We start from the raw sequence: 19,104 nt of genomic DNA on the forward strand, positions 1-19,104 counted from the left end.
CAAGAACGAGGCTTCTGTTGATCAGATATGTAAGGCAGCGACTTGGTCTTCACTGCACACTTTTTCTAAATTTTACAAATTTGATACTTTTGCTTCTTCTGAGGCTATTTTTGGGAGAAAGGTTTTGCAAGCCGTGGTGCCTTCCATTTAGGTGACCTGATTTGCTCCCTCCCTTCATCCGTGTCCTAAAGCTTTGGTATTGGTTCCCACAAGTAAGGATGACGCCGTGGACCGGACACACCTATGTTGGAGAAAACAGAATTTATGTTTACCTGATAAATTACTTTCTCCAACGGTGTGTCCGGTCCACGGCCCGCCCTGGTTTTTTTAATCAGGTCTGATAATTTATTTTCTTTAACTACAGTCACCACGGTAACATATGGTTTCTCCTATGCAAATATTCCTCCTTAACGTCGGTCGAATGACTGGGGTAGGCGGAGCCTAGGAGGGATCATGTGACCAGCTTTGCTGGGCTCTTTGCCATTTCCTGTTGGGGAAGAGAATATCCCACAAGTAAGGATGACGCCGTGGACCGGACACACCGTTGGAGAAAGTAATTTATCAGGTAAACATAAATTCTGTTTTCTTTTTGGTTAAGAAGTATAATCCGCTTAGCTTATGAGACTGCTGGCCAGCAGCCTCCTGTAAGAATTGCAGCTCATTCCACTAGAGCGGTGGCTTCCACATGGGTCTTTAAAAATTAGGCTTCTGTTGAACAGATTTGTAAGGCGGCGACTTGGTCTTCGCTTCATACTTTTTCTAAATTCTACAAATTTGATACTTTTGCTTCTTCGGAGGCTATTTTTGGGAGAAAGGTCTTACAGGCAGTGGTGCCTTCCGTTTAAGCGCCTGCCTTGTCCTTCCCTTCATCCGTGTCCTATAGCTTTGGTATTGGTATCCCACAAGTAATGGATGAATCCGTGGACTGGATACACCTTACAAGAGAAAACAAAATTTATACTTACCTGATAAATATATTTCTCTTGTGGTGTATCCAGTCCACGGCCCGCCCTGTCATTTTAAGGCAGGTGTTTTTTCATTTTTAAACTACAGTCACCACTGCACCCTATAGTTTCTCCTTTCTCTTGCTTGTCTTCGGTCGAATGACTGGGAGGTGGCAGTTAGGGGAGGAGCTATTTAGACAGCTCTGCTGTGGGTGATCCTCTTGCAGCTTCCTGTTGGGAAGGAGAATATCCCACAAGTAATGGATGAACCCGTGGATTGGTTACACCACAAGAGAAATAAATTTATGAGGTAAGCATAAATTTTGTTTTTTCCTGATATTCGGCTTTGGCTATTCTGATTGCTCCGTTGTGGCCGCGGAGGACGTGGTTTGCGGATCTGGTGGAGATGTCATCGTCTCCTCCATAGAGGCGTTACCCTGTCACAGGCATCTGCTGGTACAGGGTCCTTTTCAACATCAAAATCTAGATTCTCTGAGACTGACTGTGTGAAGATTGAACGCTTAGTCTTGGCCAAGAGAGGGTTTCCTGAGTGAGTGATTGATATTCTCTTTCAGGCCAGGAAGCCGGTCACTCGTTGCATCTATCATAAGGTGTGGAGGACTTACTTGTCCTAGTGGGAGAAGCATGTATATCCTTGGCACAAGGTTAAGGTATCCACTCCAGGATTCTGTCCTTTCTCCAGGTTGGACTGGAGAAGGGGCTTGCCGCCAGTTCCTTGAAGGGACAGATTTCAGCAATATCTGTTCTGTTAGACAAGAGGCTTGCTGAGCTTCCTGATATTCAGTCTTTCTTTTACAAGATATGATGAGTCCACGGATTTCATCCTTACTTGTGGGATTTATCCTCCTGCTAACAGGACAAAGAGCACCACAGCTCTTTGTCCTGTATATATATATATATATATATATATATATAGCTCCTCCCTTCCCTCCACCTCCAGTCATTCTCTTTGCCTGTGTTAGTAATAGGAAGAGGTAAAGTGAGGTGTTAATTTAGAGTATTCAATCAAGAAGTTTTTTTGTTTTAAAATGTGAGTACTATTTTCCTCAGGGAGAAATCGTCAGTCTGGATTCCCAAGAGGAATGGAGACATTAATTTTCTGCCCTGAAGTTGATGATCTTAGCAAACGTTATCTAAGGTCCATTTTGGTTCCCACAGAGCTTCTGAAGGTAGTGTAAGAAAAATCTTCAGTGTGGAGAACGGTGTCATGCTACAAGCAGCATTGAGGTATGTTCAGTCCTTTACTTCTGGGGAGACTAGATATATCAGAACAGGCTGACATTATTCCCTACCAGGGAAGGGGTAATCAGTAGGCACTATATGTCTTATGGTGGAACTTGAATTACCTTGTTTTATATTGATGCTATGTTATATGTGAGTCAATATGGGCTAGACACTGGGAGATGCGGTTATGAGACTGTCCTATTATTTGTTTATAATTGGCCTGAGAAAGATGGCTGTTCATTGCAATCGTTACGCTTTACTATACTCATGATTAGGGGACCACATGGCTTTTCTCTGTGCTGGAGACATTTTATTTTTCTTCCCATGCGGTTGTTGGGACAGCTCGTGCGACGCCCATGTTGGGCGGGGCCTAATTCGTGCGCTCAGACGCGCAGTTTTTCTTCACTATAAGGCAGCAAAGCCCTAGCTCCGGTGGGGCCCAAGTTAAATTTGCCATCAACGGATCGTCATTTTCATAGAATTTGAGTACCCTGGGGGCAGGTAGGGCGCCACAGCAGAGCTGTGGCGAGGTGCAGGGGCTGAGATTGTTTAAAAATTTGTTATATCTAATAAAAGTGCTATAAAATGTTATTTAGCATTTTCTAACAAATCGTGCAATACTATTTAACTAATTTGAGCTTATTAGGATATTTTTTATTGCAGAAAAAATCATTTTTGTGAGATGCAGAAAAATTGTTGCGCTTTTGTTATTTAAAGGCGCAGTACACTTTTCTTGAAATTTTTGAGTTTGCTTTTTTTACTTCAGAGGTCAATAAATAAGGTTAAGAACGACTATTGTTGCTATTGCTAGTCTGTTTAACATGTCTGAACTTGAGGAAACTCCTTGTTCTATGTGTTTAGATGCCATCGTGGAACCCCCTCTTACTTTGTGTCCCTCATGTACTGAAAGGGCCTTACAATGTAAAAAGCATATTTTATGTAAAGAAAGTGTGCCTAAGGATGATTCTCAGTCTGTGGAGAATCAGGATATGCCGCCAATTTGTCACAACCTTTAACGCCCACCCAAGCGACGCCGGGTTCCTCAACCGCGTCTAATTCATTTACTCTGCAGGATATGGCTGCAGTTATGTCAACTACCCTTACAGAGGTATTATTAAGTTGCCAGTGTTACAGGGCAAATGTAGTAGGACAGGAATCAATGTGAATACTGAGTCCTCTGATGCTTTGTTGGCTATTTCCGATGTACCCTCACAGGGATCTGATTTGGGGGTCAGGGAACTTCTGTCTGAGGGAGAACTTTCTGAATCAGGAAGTGTGTTACCTCAGACGGACTCGGACGTCATGTCCTTTAGATTTAAGCTGGAACACCTCCGCCTGTTAATTTGTGAGGTTTTAGCGACTCTGGATGACTGTGATTCTATTGTGGCACCACCAGAGAAATTGTGTAAAATGGACAAATACTTAGAGGTACCTGCTTACACTGATGTTTTTGCGGTTCCTAAGAGAATTTCTGAGATTATCAAGAGAGAATGGGACAGACCAGGTATACCGTTCTCACCTTCTCCTAATTTTAAGAAAATGTATCCCATATCTGACACTGTTCGGGACTCTTGGCAGACAGTCCCTAAGGTGGAGGGAGCTATATCTACCCTGGCTAAGGGTACAACTATTTCTATTGAGGACAGCTGTGCTTTGAAAGTCCCTAAAGATAAGAAATTGGAGGGTCTTCTAAATAAGTTATTTATTCATCAAGGTTTCCTTTTTCAACAGACAGCCTGCATTGTACCAGTTACCACTGCGGCGGCTTTCTGGTTTGATGCCTTAGAAGAATCTCTTAAGACTGAGACTCCTTTAGAGGATATTTTAGATAGAATTAAGGCTCTCAAGCCGGCTAATTCTTTTATCACAGATGCCGCCTTTCAAATTGCTAAATTGGCGGCTAAGAATGCCGGATTTGCCATTTTAGCGCGTAGAGCGTTATGGTTAAAATCTTGGTCTGCTGATGTGTCTAAGTCAAAGCTTTTGGCTATTCCTTTCAAGGGTAAAACCCTATTCGGGCCTGACTTGAAGGAAATCATTTCTGACATTACTGGAGGTAAGGGTCATCTCCTACCTCAGGATAAGACTGCTAAATTGAGGGGTAAACAAAATAATTTTCGTTCCTTTCGGAACTTTAAAGGAGTCCCCTCTTCTTCCTCTTCTTCCACGAAACAGGAATGGAATTTTGCTCAGGCCAAGTCTGCCTGGAGACCCAACCTGGCTTGGAACAAGGGTAAACAACCCAAGAAGCCCGCTGCTACTACCAAGACAGCATGAAGGGGCGGCCCCCGATCCGGGACCGGAACTAGTAGGGGGCAGACTTTCTCTCTTTGCCCAGGCTTGGGCAAAAGATGTTCAGGACCCCTGGGCACTGGAAATCGTGACCCACGGGTATCAACTGGAATTCAAAAATTTTCTCCCAAGGGGGAGATTTCTTCTTTCACGATTATCTGTAGACCAGATAAAAAGAGAGGCGTTCTTACGTTGTGTAAAAGACCTCTCTACTATGGGAATAATTTGTCCCATTCCAAGACTGGAACAGGAGCAGATGTTTTACTCAAATCTTTTCGTGGTTCCCAAAAAAGAGGGAATGTTCAGAACGATTTTAGATCTCAAGAGTCTAAACAAGTTTCTCAGAGTCCCATCTTTCAAGATGGAGACTATTCGAACAATCCAGGAGGGTCAATATATGACTACCGTGGACTTGAAGGATGCATACCTTCATATTCCTATCCACAAGGATCATTATCAGTACCAAAGGTTTGCCTTCCTGGACAAACATTTTCAGTTTGTGGCTCTTCCCTTCGGGTTGGCCACAGCACCCAGGATCTTCACGAAGGTTCTAGGGTCCCTTCTGGCGGTTCTCAGGCCGCGGGGCATTGCAGTGGCGCCTTATCTGGACGATATTCTGATCCAGACGTCGACTTATCTGACAAAATCTCATACAGACACGGTGTTGTCCTTTCTGAGAACTCACGGATGGAAGGTGAATCTAGAAAAAAGTTCACTAATTCCACAGACAAAGGTTCCCTTCTTGGGAACTCTTGATAGATTCTATATCTATGAAGATTTTTCTGACGGAGGTCAGAAAGTCAAAGATTCTAAATACATGCCGAGCCCTTCAGTCCAAAACTCGGCCATCAGTGACTCAGTGCATGGAGGTAATTGGATTGATGGTGGCGGCAATGGACATCATTCCGTTTGCTCGATTTCATCTCAGACCACTGCTACTGTGCATGCTCGGACAGTCAAATGGGGATTATGCAAATTTATCTCCTCAGATAAATCTGAACCAGGAGACCAGAGACTCACTTCTTTGGTGGTTGTCGTCGGATCATCTGTCCCAAGGGACGCGTTTCCACAGACCCTCGTGGGTAATAGTGACAGCGGACACCAGTCTACTAGGCTGGGGTGCAGTCTGGAATTCCCTGAAGGCTCAGGGTGTGTGGACTCAGGTGGAGTCTCTACCTCCAATCAATATTCTAGAATTGAGAGCAATATTCAAGGCGCTTCAGGCGTGGCTTCAGTTTGCTTCGGACAACATCACGACTGTGGCTTACATCAATCATCAGGGAGGAACGAGATGTTCCTTAGCGATGACAGAAGTATCCAAGATAATTCGATGGGCGGAGGCTCACTCTTGTTATCTGTCAGCAATCTACATCCCAGGAGTGGACAACTGGGAAGTGGACTTTTTAAGCCGACAGACATTTCATCCGGGAGAGTGGGAACTCCATCCAGAGATCTTTGCCTCCCTGATTCTCTGATGGGGCAGACCGTAATTGGATTCGATGGTGTCTCGGCAGAATGCCAAGCTCCCAAGATACGGATCCAGGTCGAGGGATCCTCAGGCCGAACTGATAGATGCCTTGGCAGTGCCTTGGTCATTCAACCTAGCTTATGTGTTTCCACCGTTTCCTCTCCTTCCCCGAGTGATTGCTCGGATCAAACAGGAGAGAGCTTCAGTAATTCTAATCGCGCCTGCGTGGCCACGCAGGACTTGATATGCAGATCTAGTGGACATGTCCTCTCTGCCGCCGTGGAAACTTCCAATGAGACAGGACCTTCTCATTCAAGGTCCTTTCCAACATCCAAATCCAATCTCCAAGCAGTCAGCTGCAGAGAAATTAAACGCTTGATTTTATCTAAGCGGGGGTTCTCTGATTCGGTCATTGATACTTTGATTCAGGCACGTAAACCTGTTACTAGAAAGATGTACCATAAGATATGGCGTAAATCTCTTTATTGGTGCGAATCCAAGAACTACTCATGGAGTAGAGTTAGGATTCCCAGGATTCTGTCTTTTCTCCAAGAAGGATTGGAGAAAGGGTTGTCAGCAAGTTCCTTAAAGGGACAAATCTCTGCTTTGTCGATTTTACTTCACAAACATTTGGCAGATGCTCCAGATGTTCAGTCCTTTTGTCAGGCTTTGACCAGGATCAAGCCTGTGTTTAGAAAAATTGCTCCACCCTGGAATTTGAATTTAGTTCTGAATGTTCTTCAAGGGGTTCCGTTTGAACCCATGCATTCCATAAGTAATAAAGTTATAATCTTGGAAAGTTTTGTTTTTGGTTGCTATTTCTTCTGCTCGTAGAGTTGAGCTTTCAGCGTTACAATGTGATTCGCCTTATCTTTCATTCTGATAAGGTGGTTTTACGTACCAAACCTGGTTTCCTTCCTAAGGTTGTTTTTAATAAGAATATTAATCAGGAAATTGTGGTTCCTTAATTATGTCATAACCCTTCTTCTAAGGAGCAACGTATGTTGCATAACTTGGACGTAGTCCGTGCCTTGAAGTTTTACTTGCAGGCAACTAAGGATTTCCGTCAATCATCTTCATTATTCATTGTTTTTTCTGGAAAGCGTAGGGGTCAGAAAGCTACGGCTACTTCTCTCTTTCTTTTTGGCTGAAGAGTATCATCCGTCTGGAGTATGAAACTGCTGGACAGCAGCCTCCTGAAAGAATTACGGCTCATTCTACTAGGGCTGTGGCTTCCTCATGGGCATTTAAAAACGATGCTTCTTTTAAACAGATTTGCAAGGCTGCAACTTGGTCGTCTCTTCACACTTTTTCCAAATTTTCCAAATTTTATACTTTTGCTTCTTCTGAGGCTGTTTTGGGAGAAAGGTTCTTCAAGCAGTGGTGCCTTCTGTTTAGGTTCCTGTCTTGTCCCTCCCTTTCATCCGTGTCCTGTAGCTTTGGTATTGTATCCCACAAGTAAGGATGAAATCCGTGGACTCGTCATATCTTGTAAAAGAAACGGAAATTTATGCTTACCTGATAAATTTATTTATTTTACGATATGACGGGTCCACGGCCCACCCTGTCATTTCTAAGACAGGTATATACTTATTTTTATAAACTTCAGTCACCTCTGCACCTTTGGCTTTTCCTTTCTCTTCCTAACTTCGGTCGAATGACTGGAGGTGGAGTGAAGGGAGGAGCTATATATACAGCTCTGCTGTGGTGCTCTTTGCCACTTCCTGTTAGCAGGAGGATAAATCCCACAAGTAAGAATGAAATCCGTGGACTCGTATCGTAAAAGAAATAAATTTATCAGGTAAGCATACATTTCCTTTTTGTTTAGGCTTTGTCTAGAATCAGGCCTGTTTTTAGACAATCCGCTCCTCCTTGGAGTTTGAACTTGGTTCTGAAGGTGTTGCAGATGGTTCCGTTTGAACCTATGCACTCTTTTGACATTAAGATTCTTTCTTGGAAGATTCTATTTCTGTTGGCTATTTCATCGGCACGCAGAGTATCTTAGTTGGCGGCCTTGCAATGTGAGCCTCATCTGGTTGTTCACGCTGATAAAGATGTTCTTCGCACTGGTTTAGGATTTATTCCCAGGGTTGTGTCTAACCATAACATCAATCAGGAAATCGTTGTCCCTTCTTTGTGTCCTAACCCCTCTTCTCCTAAGGAGAAGTTACTTCATAATTTGGACGTTGTTCCAGCTTTGAAGTTCTATCTTCAGTCAATGACAGATGTCAGACAGACTACATTTCTTTTTGTGGTGTATTCAGGGAAGTGTAAGGGGCAGAAAGCCTCTGCAACTTCTTTGTCCTTTTGGTTGAGGAGCATGATTCACTTGGCCTACGAGACAGCGGGACATAAGCCTCCTCAGAGGATCAAGGCTCATTCAACTAGAGCTGTGGCTTCTTCGTGGGCCTTCAAGAATGAGGCCTCTATGGAGCAGATTTGTAAGGCGGTTACCTGGTCCTCCTTACATACCTTTACAAAAATTTACAAATTTGACGTTTTTGCTTCGGCAGAAGCAGTTTTTGGGAGAGAGGTTTTACAGGCTGTGGTACCCTCAGATTAGGGTCCGCCTCTTGCCCTCTCATTTTCATTCAGTGTCCTCTAGAGCTTGGGTATTTGTTCCCACAAGTAATAAATGAAACCGTGGACTCTCCTCCCCTTTAGATGGAAAATATAAATTATCCTTACCTGATAATTTAATTTCCATCGTGGGGAGGATAGTCCACGGCTCCCGCTCGTTGCTCCGGTGTGCGAACCTAAATTTAGTTTGTTCTTCTGGCATCATTTATACCCTGATTTTTCTTCTACTGTTCCTTGTTCCCTCGGCAGAATGACAGGGGGATGAGGGAAGTGGGAGAGGTATTTAAGCCTTTGGCTGGGGTGTCTCTGCCTCCTCCTGGTGGCCAGTTAATTTCCCACAAGTAATGAATGAAGCCGTGGACTCTTCTCCCCACGATGGAAATGAAATTATCAGGTAAGCATAATTTATATTTTAGTACGAAGAACCGCCTTATCAGCATCTTTTTGGAGACAGATGTATTTATATAATAGTGCAACACACAAAGATATGTGCAATTCTAGATCTTTGTGTGTTGCACTATTTAAATAAATAAATACGGCTCCAAAAAGAGCAGAATCCCACTACAAGCGGCCATTATCAGCATTCATTTAATGCACGTGTATTGTCTGCATTTCTGTATGTAAATCATTCATCACTGTGATTATAGCTGCTATTCGCTTTGTATAGTTTACCAAAACAAAACACAGTTTATGGAGTTTTAAAATAAGAATTTTGGCAATGTTTACGACATGTTTATGCTTGTTAGTTATTTCAAAGAGATATTAGTCATTTTGCGTGTACACATCAGAAATTATTTACAGTATTTTAAAAGACCTGCGTACAAAGTTTTTTTGTTTTTTTAACCCCTTAATGGTCAGCGACATACCGTATACATCGCTGGTCTTTCTATGGGGTTGATGTTTTCAATATTGCTGCGACACTGCACTATTTTAGCAAGCCTTCAGGAGGTAAGACGCGCACTACTATACCCAGACAATCCCTTAACTACCCGTGATGTACAGGGTACGTCACGGTCGTTAAGTGTTTTGTTAGCAACATTTGCCTTGTGTTGCACCCAGAGAAATGTCAGTCATGTCTTCTATCCTATGTTTTTACCAGTTAAGGAAAAATATAAATGAGCTCCTGTCCATCACTGTACCATTCAGGAGGGTCAAGGTTCTGAATTCTACTAAGCTACAAACTTCAAATATCAGTTATAGGAAAGCAGCCAAAGTTTTTTTCTCCTGTTAAGTGTAGTCAGTCCACGGGTCATCCATTACTTATGGGATATTAACTCCTCCCTAACAGGAAGTGCAAGAGGATCACCCAAGCAGAGCTGCTATATAGCTCCTCCCCTCTACGTCATACCCAGTCATTCTCTTGCACCTAACTAATAGATAGGATGTGTGAGAGGACTGTGGTTATTAAAATTAGTTTTTATTTCTTCAATCAAAAGTTTATTTTAAACAGCACCGGAGTGTGTTGTTTTTTCTCAGGCAGCATTAGAAGAAGAATCTACCTGAGTTGTGTATGATCTTAGCGGACGTAACTAAGATCCATTTGCTGTTCTCGGCCATTCTGAGGAGCGAGGTAACTTCAGAACAGGGGACAGCGGGCAGGGTTCACCTGCAAGGAGGTATGTTGCAGTATATTATTTTCTAAGGAATGGAATTGACTGAGAAAATACTGCTAATACCGATGTAATGTAAGTACAGCCTTAAATGCAGTAGTAGTAACTGGTATCAGGCTGATATGTGTGTATGCTTGCACTGAAGAGCTCAGGGGTCTCCAAAACTAGTTTTGAGGGAGGTAATCACTCACAGCAGACCTGTGAGACTGTGCTTTGACTGTGATAAAAACGTATATATTTTTATTGGTATCCGTTTTTTGGTATTAAGGGGTTAATCATCCATTTGCTAGTGGGTGCAATCCTTTGCTAAATTAATAAATTTAATGTGAAAATTTGGTTTCTATAACTAATCCGGTTCATGTTATTTCAACTGTGACAGTTTTTTGTGTGCTTCTTAAAGGCACAGTAACGTTTTTTATATTGCTTGTAAATTTATTTGAAAAGTATTTTCCAAGCTTGCTAGTTTAATTGCTAGTTTGTTTAAACATGTCTGACACAGAGGAATCTCTTTGTGCAATATGTTCAAAGGCCAATGTGGAGCCCAATAGAAATTTGTGTACTAATTGCATTGATGCTACTTTAAGTAAAAGCCAATCTGTACATGTAAAGAAAATTTCACCAGACAACGAGGGGGAAGTTATGCCGACTAACTCTCCTCACGTGTCAGTACCTGCATCTCCCGCTCAGGAGGTGCGTGATATTGTGACGCCAAGTACATCAGGGCGGCCATTACAAATCACCTTGCAAGACATGGCTAATGTTATGACTGAAGTTTTATCTAAATTACCAGAACTTAGGGGTAAACGCGACCACTCTGGAGTGAGAACAGAGTGCGCTGAAAATACTAGGGCCATGTCTGATACTGCGTCACAATTTGCAGAACATGAAGACGGAGAGCTTCATTCTGTGGGTGACGGATCTGATCCAAATAAACTGGATTCAGACATTTCAAATTTTAAATTTAAGCTTGAGAACCTCCATGTGTTGCTAGGGGAGGTATTAGCGGCTCTGAATGATTGTAACACGGTTGCAATCCCAGAGAAAATATGTAGGCTGGATAAATATTTTGCGGTACCGACGTGTACTGACGTTTTTCCTATACCTAAAAGGCTTACAGAAATTGTTAACAAGGAGTGGGATAGACCCGGTGTGCCTTTCTCACCCCCTCCTATATTTAGAAAAATGTTTCCAATAGACGCCACCACACGGGACTTATGGCAGACGGTCCCTAAGGTGGAGGGAGCAGTTTCTACTTTAGCTAAGCGTACCACTATCCCGGTGGAGGATAGCTGTGCTTTTTCAGATCCAATGGATAAAAAGTTAGAGGGTTACCTTAAGAAAATGTTTGTTCAACAAGGTTTTATATTGCAACCCCTTGCATGCATTGCGCCTGTCACGGCTGTGGCGGCATTCTGGTTTGAGTCTCTGGAAGAGACCATTAGCTCAGCTACATTGGATGAGATTACAGACAAGCTTAGAGTCCTTAAGCTAGCTAATTCATTTATTTCTGATGCCGTAGTACATTTAACTAAACTTACGGCTAAGAACTCCGGATTCGCCATTCAGGCGCGCAGAGCGCTGTGGCTTAAATCCTGGTCAGCTGATGTGACTTCTAAATCTAAATTGCTTAACATACCTTTCAAGGGGCAGACCTTATTCGGGCCCGGTTTGAAAGAAATTATCGCTGACATTACTGGAGGTAAGGGACATGCCCTACCTCAAGACAGAGCCAAACCAAGGGCTAGACAGTCTAATTTTCGTGCCTTTCGCAACTTCAAGGCAGGAGCAGCATCAACTTCCTCCGCTCCAAAACAGGAAGGAACTGTTGCTCGCTACAGACAGGGCTGGAAACCTAACCAGACCTGGAACAAGGGCAAGCAGGCCAGAAAACCTGCTGCTGCCCCTAAGACAGCATGAAGTGAGGGCCCCCGATCCGGAAACGGATCTAGTGGGGGGCAGACTTTCTGTCTTCGCCCAGGCTTGGGCAAGAGATGTCCAGGATCCCTGGGCGTTAGAGATCATATCTCAGGGATATCTTCTGGACTTCAAAGCTTCTCCTCCAAAAGGGAGATTTCACCTTTCAAGATTGTCAACAAACCAGATAAAGAAAGAGGCGTTTCTACGCTGTGTATAAGATCTTTTACTAATGGGAGTGATCCACCCAGTTCCGCGGTTGGAACACGGACAAGGGTTTTACTCAAATCTGTTTGTGGTTCCCAAGAAAGAAGGAACCTTCAGACCAATCTTGGACTTAAAGATCCTAAACAAATTCCTAAGAGTTCCATCGTTCAAAATGGAAACTATTCGGACAATCTTACCCATGATCCAAAAGGGTCAGTACATGACCACAGTGGATTTAAAGGATGCGTACCTTCACATACCGATTCACAAGGATCATTACCGGTACCTAAGGTTTGCCTTTCTAGACAGGCATTACCAGTTTGTAGCTCTTCCCTTCGGGTTAGCTACTGCTCCAAGAATCTTCACAAAGGTTCTGGGTTCTCTTCTGGCGGTACTAAGACCGCGAGGAATATCGGTAGCTCCGTACCTAGATGACATTCTGATACAAGCGTCAAGTTTCCAAGCTGCCAAGTCTCATACAGAGTTAGTACTGGCATTTCTAAGGTCACATGGGTGGAAGGTGAACGAAGAAAAGAGTTCTCTATTGCCACTCACAAGAGTTCCCTTCTTGGGGACTCTTATAGATTTGGTAGAAATGAAAATTTACCTGACAGAGGACAGGTTAACAAAACTCCTAAATGCTTGCCGTGTCCTTCATTCCATTCCACACCCGTCAGTGGCTCAATGCATGGAGGTAATCGGTTTAATGGTAGCGGCAATGGACATAGTTCCCTTTGCACGCCTGCATCTCAGACCACTGCAGTTGTGCATGCTAAATCAGTGGAATGGGGATTACTCAGATTTGTCCCCTATGCTGAATCTGGATCAAGAGACAAGAAATTCTCTTCTATGGTGGCTCTCTCGGCCACATCTGTCCAAGGGGATGCCCTTCAGCAGACCAGATTGGACGATTGTAACAAGACGCCAGCCTGCTAGGTTGGGGCGCTGTCTGGAATTCCCTGAAGTCTCAGGGATCATGGACTCAGGAGGAGAGTCTCCTTCCCATAAACATTCTGGAATTAAGAGCAGTTTTCAATGCCCTTCTAGCTTGGCCTCAGCTAGCATCTCTGAGGTTCATCAGGTTTCAGTCGGAAAACATCACGACTGTGGCTTACATCAATCATCAAGGAGGGACAAGGAGTTCCCTAGCGATGATGGAAGTCTCAAAGATAATTCTCTGGGCAGAGTCTCACTCTTGCCACCTATCAGCGATCCACATCCCAGGCGTGGAGAACTGGGAGGCGGATTTCCTAAGTCGCCAGACTGTTCATCCGGGGGAGTGGGAACTTCATCCGGAGGTCTTTGCCCAAATACTTCGGCGTTGGGGCAAACCAGATATGGATCTCATGGCGTCTCGCCAGAACGCCAAGCTTCCTTGTTACGGGTCCAGGTCCAGGGACCCGGGAGCGGTTCTGATAGATGCTCTGACAGCACCTTGGAACTTCAAGATGGCTTATGTGTTCCCACCCTTCCCGATGCTTCCTCGATTGATTGCCAGAATCAAACAGGAGAGAGCATCGGTGATTCTAATAGCGCCTGCGTAGACATGTCATCTTGTCCACCTTGGTCTCTGTCTCTGAGACAGGACCTTCTAATTCAGGGTCCTTTCAAACATCAAAATCTAATTTCTCTGAAGCTGACTGCATGGAGATTGAACGCTTGATTTTATCAAAGCGTGGATTTTCGGAGTCAGTAATTGATACCTTAATACAGGCTAGGAAACCTGTCACCAGGAAAATTTACCATAAAATATGGCGTAAATACTTACATTGGTGCGAATCCAAGAGTTACTCATGGAGTAAGGTTAGGATTCCTAGGATATTGTCTTTTCTACAAGAAGGTTTAGAAAAGGGTTTATCTGCTAGTTCTTTAAAGGGACAGATCTCAGCTCTGTCAATCCTTTTACACAAACGTCTGTCAGAAGTTCCAGACGTTCAGGCCTTTTGTCAGGCTTTGGCCAGGATTAAGCCTGTGTTTAAGACTGTTGCTCCACCGTGGAGCTTAAACTTAGTTCTTAACGTTTTACAGGGTGTTCCGTTTGAACCCCTTCATTCCATTGATATCAAGCTGTTATCTTGGAAAGTTCTGTTTTCAATGGCTATTTCCTCGGCTCGTAGAGTCTCTGAGTTATCGGCCTTACATTGTGATTCTCCTTATCTGATTTTTCATTCAGACAAGGTAGTTCTGCGTACTAAACCTGGGTTCTTACCTAAGGTAGTCACTAACAGGAATATCAATCAAGAGATTGTTGTTCCTTCATTGTGTCCTAACCCTTCTTCAAAGAAGGAACGACTTCTACACAATCTAGACGTAGTCCGTGCCCTGAAATTTTATTTACAGGCAACTAAAGATTTTCGCCAAACTTCTTCCCTGTTTGTCGTTTATTCTGGACAGAGGAGAGGTCAGAAAGCTTCTGCTACCTCTCTCTCTTTCTGGCTTCGTAGCATAATACGTTTAGCCTATGAGACTGCTGGACAGCAGCCTCCTGAAAGAATTACAGCTCATTCTACGAGAGCTGTGGCTTCCACATGGGCCTTTAAGAATGAGGCCTCTGTTGAACAGATTTGCAAGGCTGCAACTTGGTCTTCTCTTCATACTTTTTCCAAATTTTACAAATTTGACACTTTTGCTTCTTCTGAGGCTGTGTTTGGGAGAGAGGTTCTTCAGGCAGTGGTTCCTTCCGTGTAAAGATCCTGCCTGTCCCTCCCGTCATCCGTGTACTTTTAGCTTTGGTATTGGTATCCCATAAGTAATGGATGACCCGTGGACTGACTACACTTAACAGGAGAAAACATAATTTATGCTTACCTGATAAATTCCTTTCTCCTGTAGTGTAGTCAGTCCACGGCCCGCCCTGTTTTTTATGGCAGGTCTAAATTTTAAATTATACTCCAGTCACCACTGCACCCTATAGTTTCTCCTTTCTCGTTTGGTTTTCGGTCGAATGACTGGGTATGACGTAGAGGGGAGGAGCTATATAGCAGCTCTGCTTGGGTGATCCTCTTGCACTTCCTGTTAGGGAGGCGTTAATATCCCATAAGTAATGGATGACCTGTGGACTGACTACACTACAGGAGAAAGGAATTTATCAGGTAAATTATGTTTTTCTTTCCCCTAGAGACCAAAAGCAAGTTCTGTAAACCACAAATGTTGCAAATCACATAGAGAGTTTGTAAATTTAGGTTTCCGGTATTCCTTTTTGGCCTCCCTAGGGCGCGTAAGACAAAGCACAATTTTTACACAAAACAAGAGGTGTCTAATGTCCCTTAATAATATTTCTACATTCACACTTTTTTTTTTTTAAATATTTTGCTTCTTTGTGAAACATACTTTATTATGGCAAATACAATTATTTTTATGACTAAAGGACTGTATTTAGATTTGTTTACTAGCCTCATATAATCTGTCCCTCTCAGGTACTCTTGGTTTACGTAAAAACAGATAGTTGTGTGTATAAAGTGCATGCTCTAGTTTGTTAGAGCAGGTCATTTTATTCACTAGTTCCAACTCTTTTTGTTGAACCGCTCAAATAGGTTAAACTCATAGTTAGACACCCAGGAGCTGAAAAGAGCTGCTAGTCCCCAGCATTATGTGTGTGGCTCAGCATCTATGAGTGATTCTTTAACGATGTGTTTAACCCACGTAATAGAAAAAAATAACAAGGTTATCAGTTTACTTTGCTGCTAGGGTATTTATTTTAGTAAATGATCTACTCTGTTTTTCTAATTGTATTTTTTTTTTTATTTAAAAAAAAAACCTACCACCATATAACTTACTGAATAACTGTACTGTTTTGCTGTTCTGCTTAGGTTGGTACGTGGTTTGGCATCTCTTCTTATCAAAATTCAAGTTCCTTCGAGAACTTGTATGTGACAGTGGTTCTATACAAGGAGAAAGTGAACCGTCTGAACCACTCAAAGAAGCAGACTCTCCACCTACTCCACAGAGGTCACGGCCGAAGACTCCACGACAAAGGCGGCCACCTGCTGAAGAGGGCACCTAAGAATGTCAGCAGTTCAAAGCATCGTCCATTGGGAAACTCAAATGCAATATTTTACTTATCTGCACTGTAGAAGTCAACTTTTTCATTTTATTGAAGCACTGACTTCATAAGGTTGGGGTAGGTGAGAATACCAGGGGAATACATTAATTTACCATTCAAATGCTTTACTACAGTTTAGCTGTGTATATATATTCTGCTTTTCCAATGGCTGTGAAGGTATTATTTGCATGATGGTAGACATGGGAAGGAAAGACAGAGAACCATGTGTAACATGCACTTACTGTCTTCTATAAGCTGGGATTGCCACTGTTTTAGCTGTGTAACAATAGGAAGCATATCTACCTGTATTGGCCCACTGAAGTGGACTGGCATGCAAGAATTCAAGGCCATTTAGTTCTGACCCTTGGGAATGTTGTCCTTCAAAAAGGGCCCTAAGTGCATTTAGTAATTTCACAGCTTCAACATTCCATGTTGTGATGTTATAGTGTTGAAGTAAAAAAAAATTAGACTTCCAGATAGAAGTAAAAACCTTTTAGTCAATCTGCTTTGCTAAAGAAACACTTGTTTAGGGATTCTGTTAACAAAAAGCCAGTAAAAAAAAAAAAATTGCAGCAGTGCATTGCTGCTGCAGCAAAAAAAAAATCACAGCCTCCAGAATGCCAATATATAAAGGGTTATATTACCAGATTCTTGGCCTTAGCTCTTATGTATTTTGTCGTGAATCTGTCATTATGAAAAAGAGAGCATTTGTGAGCTTTTCAAAACCAAGAAAAAATCGTCCTTGATTTTTATTTCATAGCAAAATCCGAATATGGATATCTTTCAACATTAAGGACATTTATTGCCTTTTTATCTTGTGCTCGTTCACCAGATGGATTTTGATTTTCCTGTCCCCATATGGAACATTGCATCTTAAAGTTAATTTCAACAAGATTATCTTTAGGTCCCTGTTTGTGCAATATAGAGGTAAACCATAATAAGTGGTGGTAGCCTGTGAATGAAAATGCTACACCACCGCTTGGTACTGGATACATCAACAAAAAACTGCCATCACTTACTAAACTCAGTCTTATATATTTTCAAACAGGACCAACCGTGACTATGGAAATGCTTTTTTTAGACCTATTTACGGTGTACTTTTTCTGAAGGATTTGTATATGTTTAATAGCCGCAGCTATTATTATTATTAGTCATTGTTCAAAGGATGTTTCCTATTGATCTTTTTTTCTCTGTAAAACATCACTTTTCAACACAAAACACTAAGTTGTTGCTTTTATCATAATGTATCTCTGTTTAATTTGATGATTTTATTCAAAGGTGCAGATTTTATTTGACTGCAAAGCAGATTTAGTTTACTATAAACCGTTACATATGATTTTGCACATATCACTACCCTTTTATACTGCTGTTGTAATGCACAGCATTTATGCAGCTTATTATTAAATGTTATTTAATGTTAAAGTCAAAGGTTTTGTTTATAACATATCAACATTCTTTAAAGTGTTCATGTACATCATTTTATTGCAGATGTAAATATATCTGTACAACCCCCCAGCAGCATGTGACTCATAAGTCCAAAACTATTCAAACTTTGTATTTTGGGAGTGGGGGGGATATGGTGTTGTACATTTTATTTTTATAGGACTAAAATGTTTGTAAGAGCCTATAACATTTTCTGTGTGCGGGATACAGATTTGTCTGTAACAATGCTGGGATTCACCTAAGGAGAGAACGCCTAGGCCCTCTAAATAAGGTACTCTAATTGCATTACATTGTGGTCTCTAATACATAGGCAGTCCTTGAAAAATTAAATGTTCTATCTTCAGAGCTAGTGTTAGACGCTCTAAGGGTCTATATGGTTTCTCAAGGGGCCTTATAGCGGGCTCATGGCAAAAATCATAAATTCTTTACAGTTTCAATATAAATTAAAAAAAAAAAATATATATATATATAGCCAACATAGCAACTACAAATATAAATTGCTTACAGCAAAATTACTTTATTATTAGTGTTTTGGGGAGGAAGGCTGTCCTGAAAAAGTCACATTAATTAATTAAAGGGATATGAAACAAAAAATATTTTTCATGATTCAGATTGAGCATGTCATTTTAATCTTTCTAATTTACTTGTATTATCAATTTTTCTTTGTTCTCTTGGTATCTCTTGTTTAAAACCATGGACGTAATCTTAGGAGCTAGCACGTTTTGGAGCACTATATGGTAGAAGTTTTGCATGAACGTTATTCCTTTGCAAGAGCACTAGATGGCAGAGCTATTTCCTACCATGTATTCAAAACACAATATCATGGGAACAAAGCAAATTTGATAATAGAAGTCAATTGGAAACAATTTTAAAAATGGTATGCTCTGTCTATAATTGTTTTTCATATAATTTAAGTATTTTTTTTCCATTTATATTCATACTAGTGTGTCTTCTATTGGCCCCTGGAATTTGTTAGGTATTGTTTTTACAGATATTAGCATGGATGGATATATATATATGTGTGTGTGTGTGTGTTTTTGACCAGACTAAATTGGAGCTGTATATCTTATAATGCTAGAAATAAACTTATGTGCTGTAACATATTCCTCTTCAAACACACTTTATGAATGTGTAGCATTGTTTACAGAAGGTTTTTAATTTGACATTTTCATTACCCAAGCAGCCACCTTTGAAGGTTTAATTTTGAGAGCTCTATCAGAAAAGACATCTTGCTGCATTAACTGGTTATGTAATAAGTCATTTTGTATGTGACATTTGCTTTTTTTTTCATGTTAAATTCTAGAACCCAGGCAGTTGTTTGTGGGGTACCACATTGATAAATCAGTACAACAAAAAATT

The 19,104-nt window shown here is 41.7% G+C and overlaps 1 protein-coding gene across 1 annotated transcript in view; it reads left to right on the top strand.

Annotated features, from left to right (window-relative positions):
- The window catches only part of SMIM13 (small integral membrane protein 13), a 106,946-nt gene extending 88,086 nt beyond the window's left edge, over window positions 1-18,860 (top strand). The window contains exon 3 of the mRNA XM_053714744.1: window positions 16,070-18,860. Coding sequence (XP_053570719.1) covers window positions 16,070-16,263 — 194 coding nt within the window. The 3' untranslated portion in view covers window positions 16,264-18,860. The remainder of the gene's footprint in view (window positions 1-16,069) is intronic.
- Window positions 18,861-19,104: the final 244 nt, after the last annotated feature.

Source organism: Bombina bombina, chromosome 5, assembly GCF_027579735.1.
Source record: "Bombina bombina isolate aBomBom1 chromosome 5, aBomBom1.pri, whole genome shotgun sequence".
Lineage (NCBI taxonomy): Eukaryota > Metazoa > Chordata > Amphibia > Anura > Bombinatoridae > Bombina > Bombina bombina.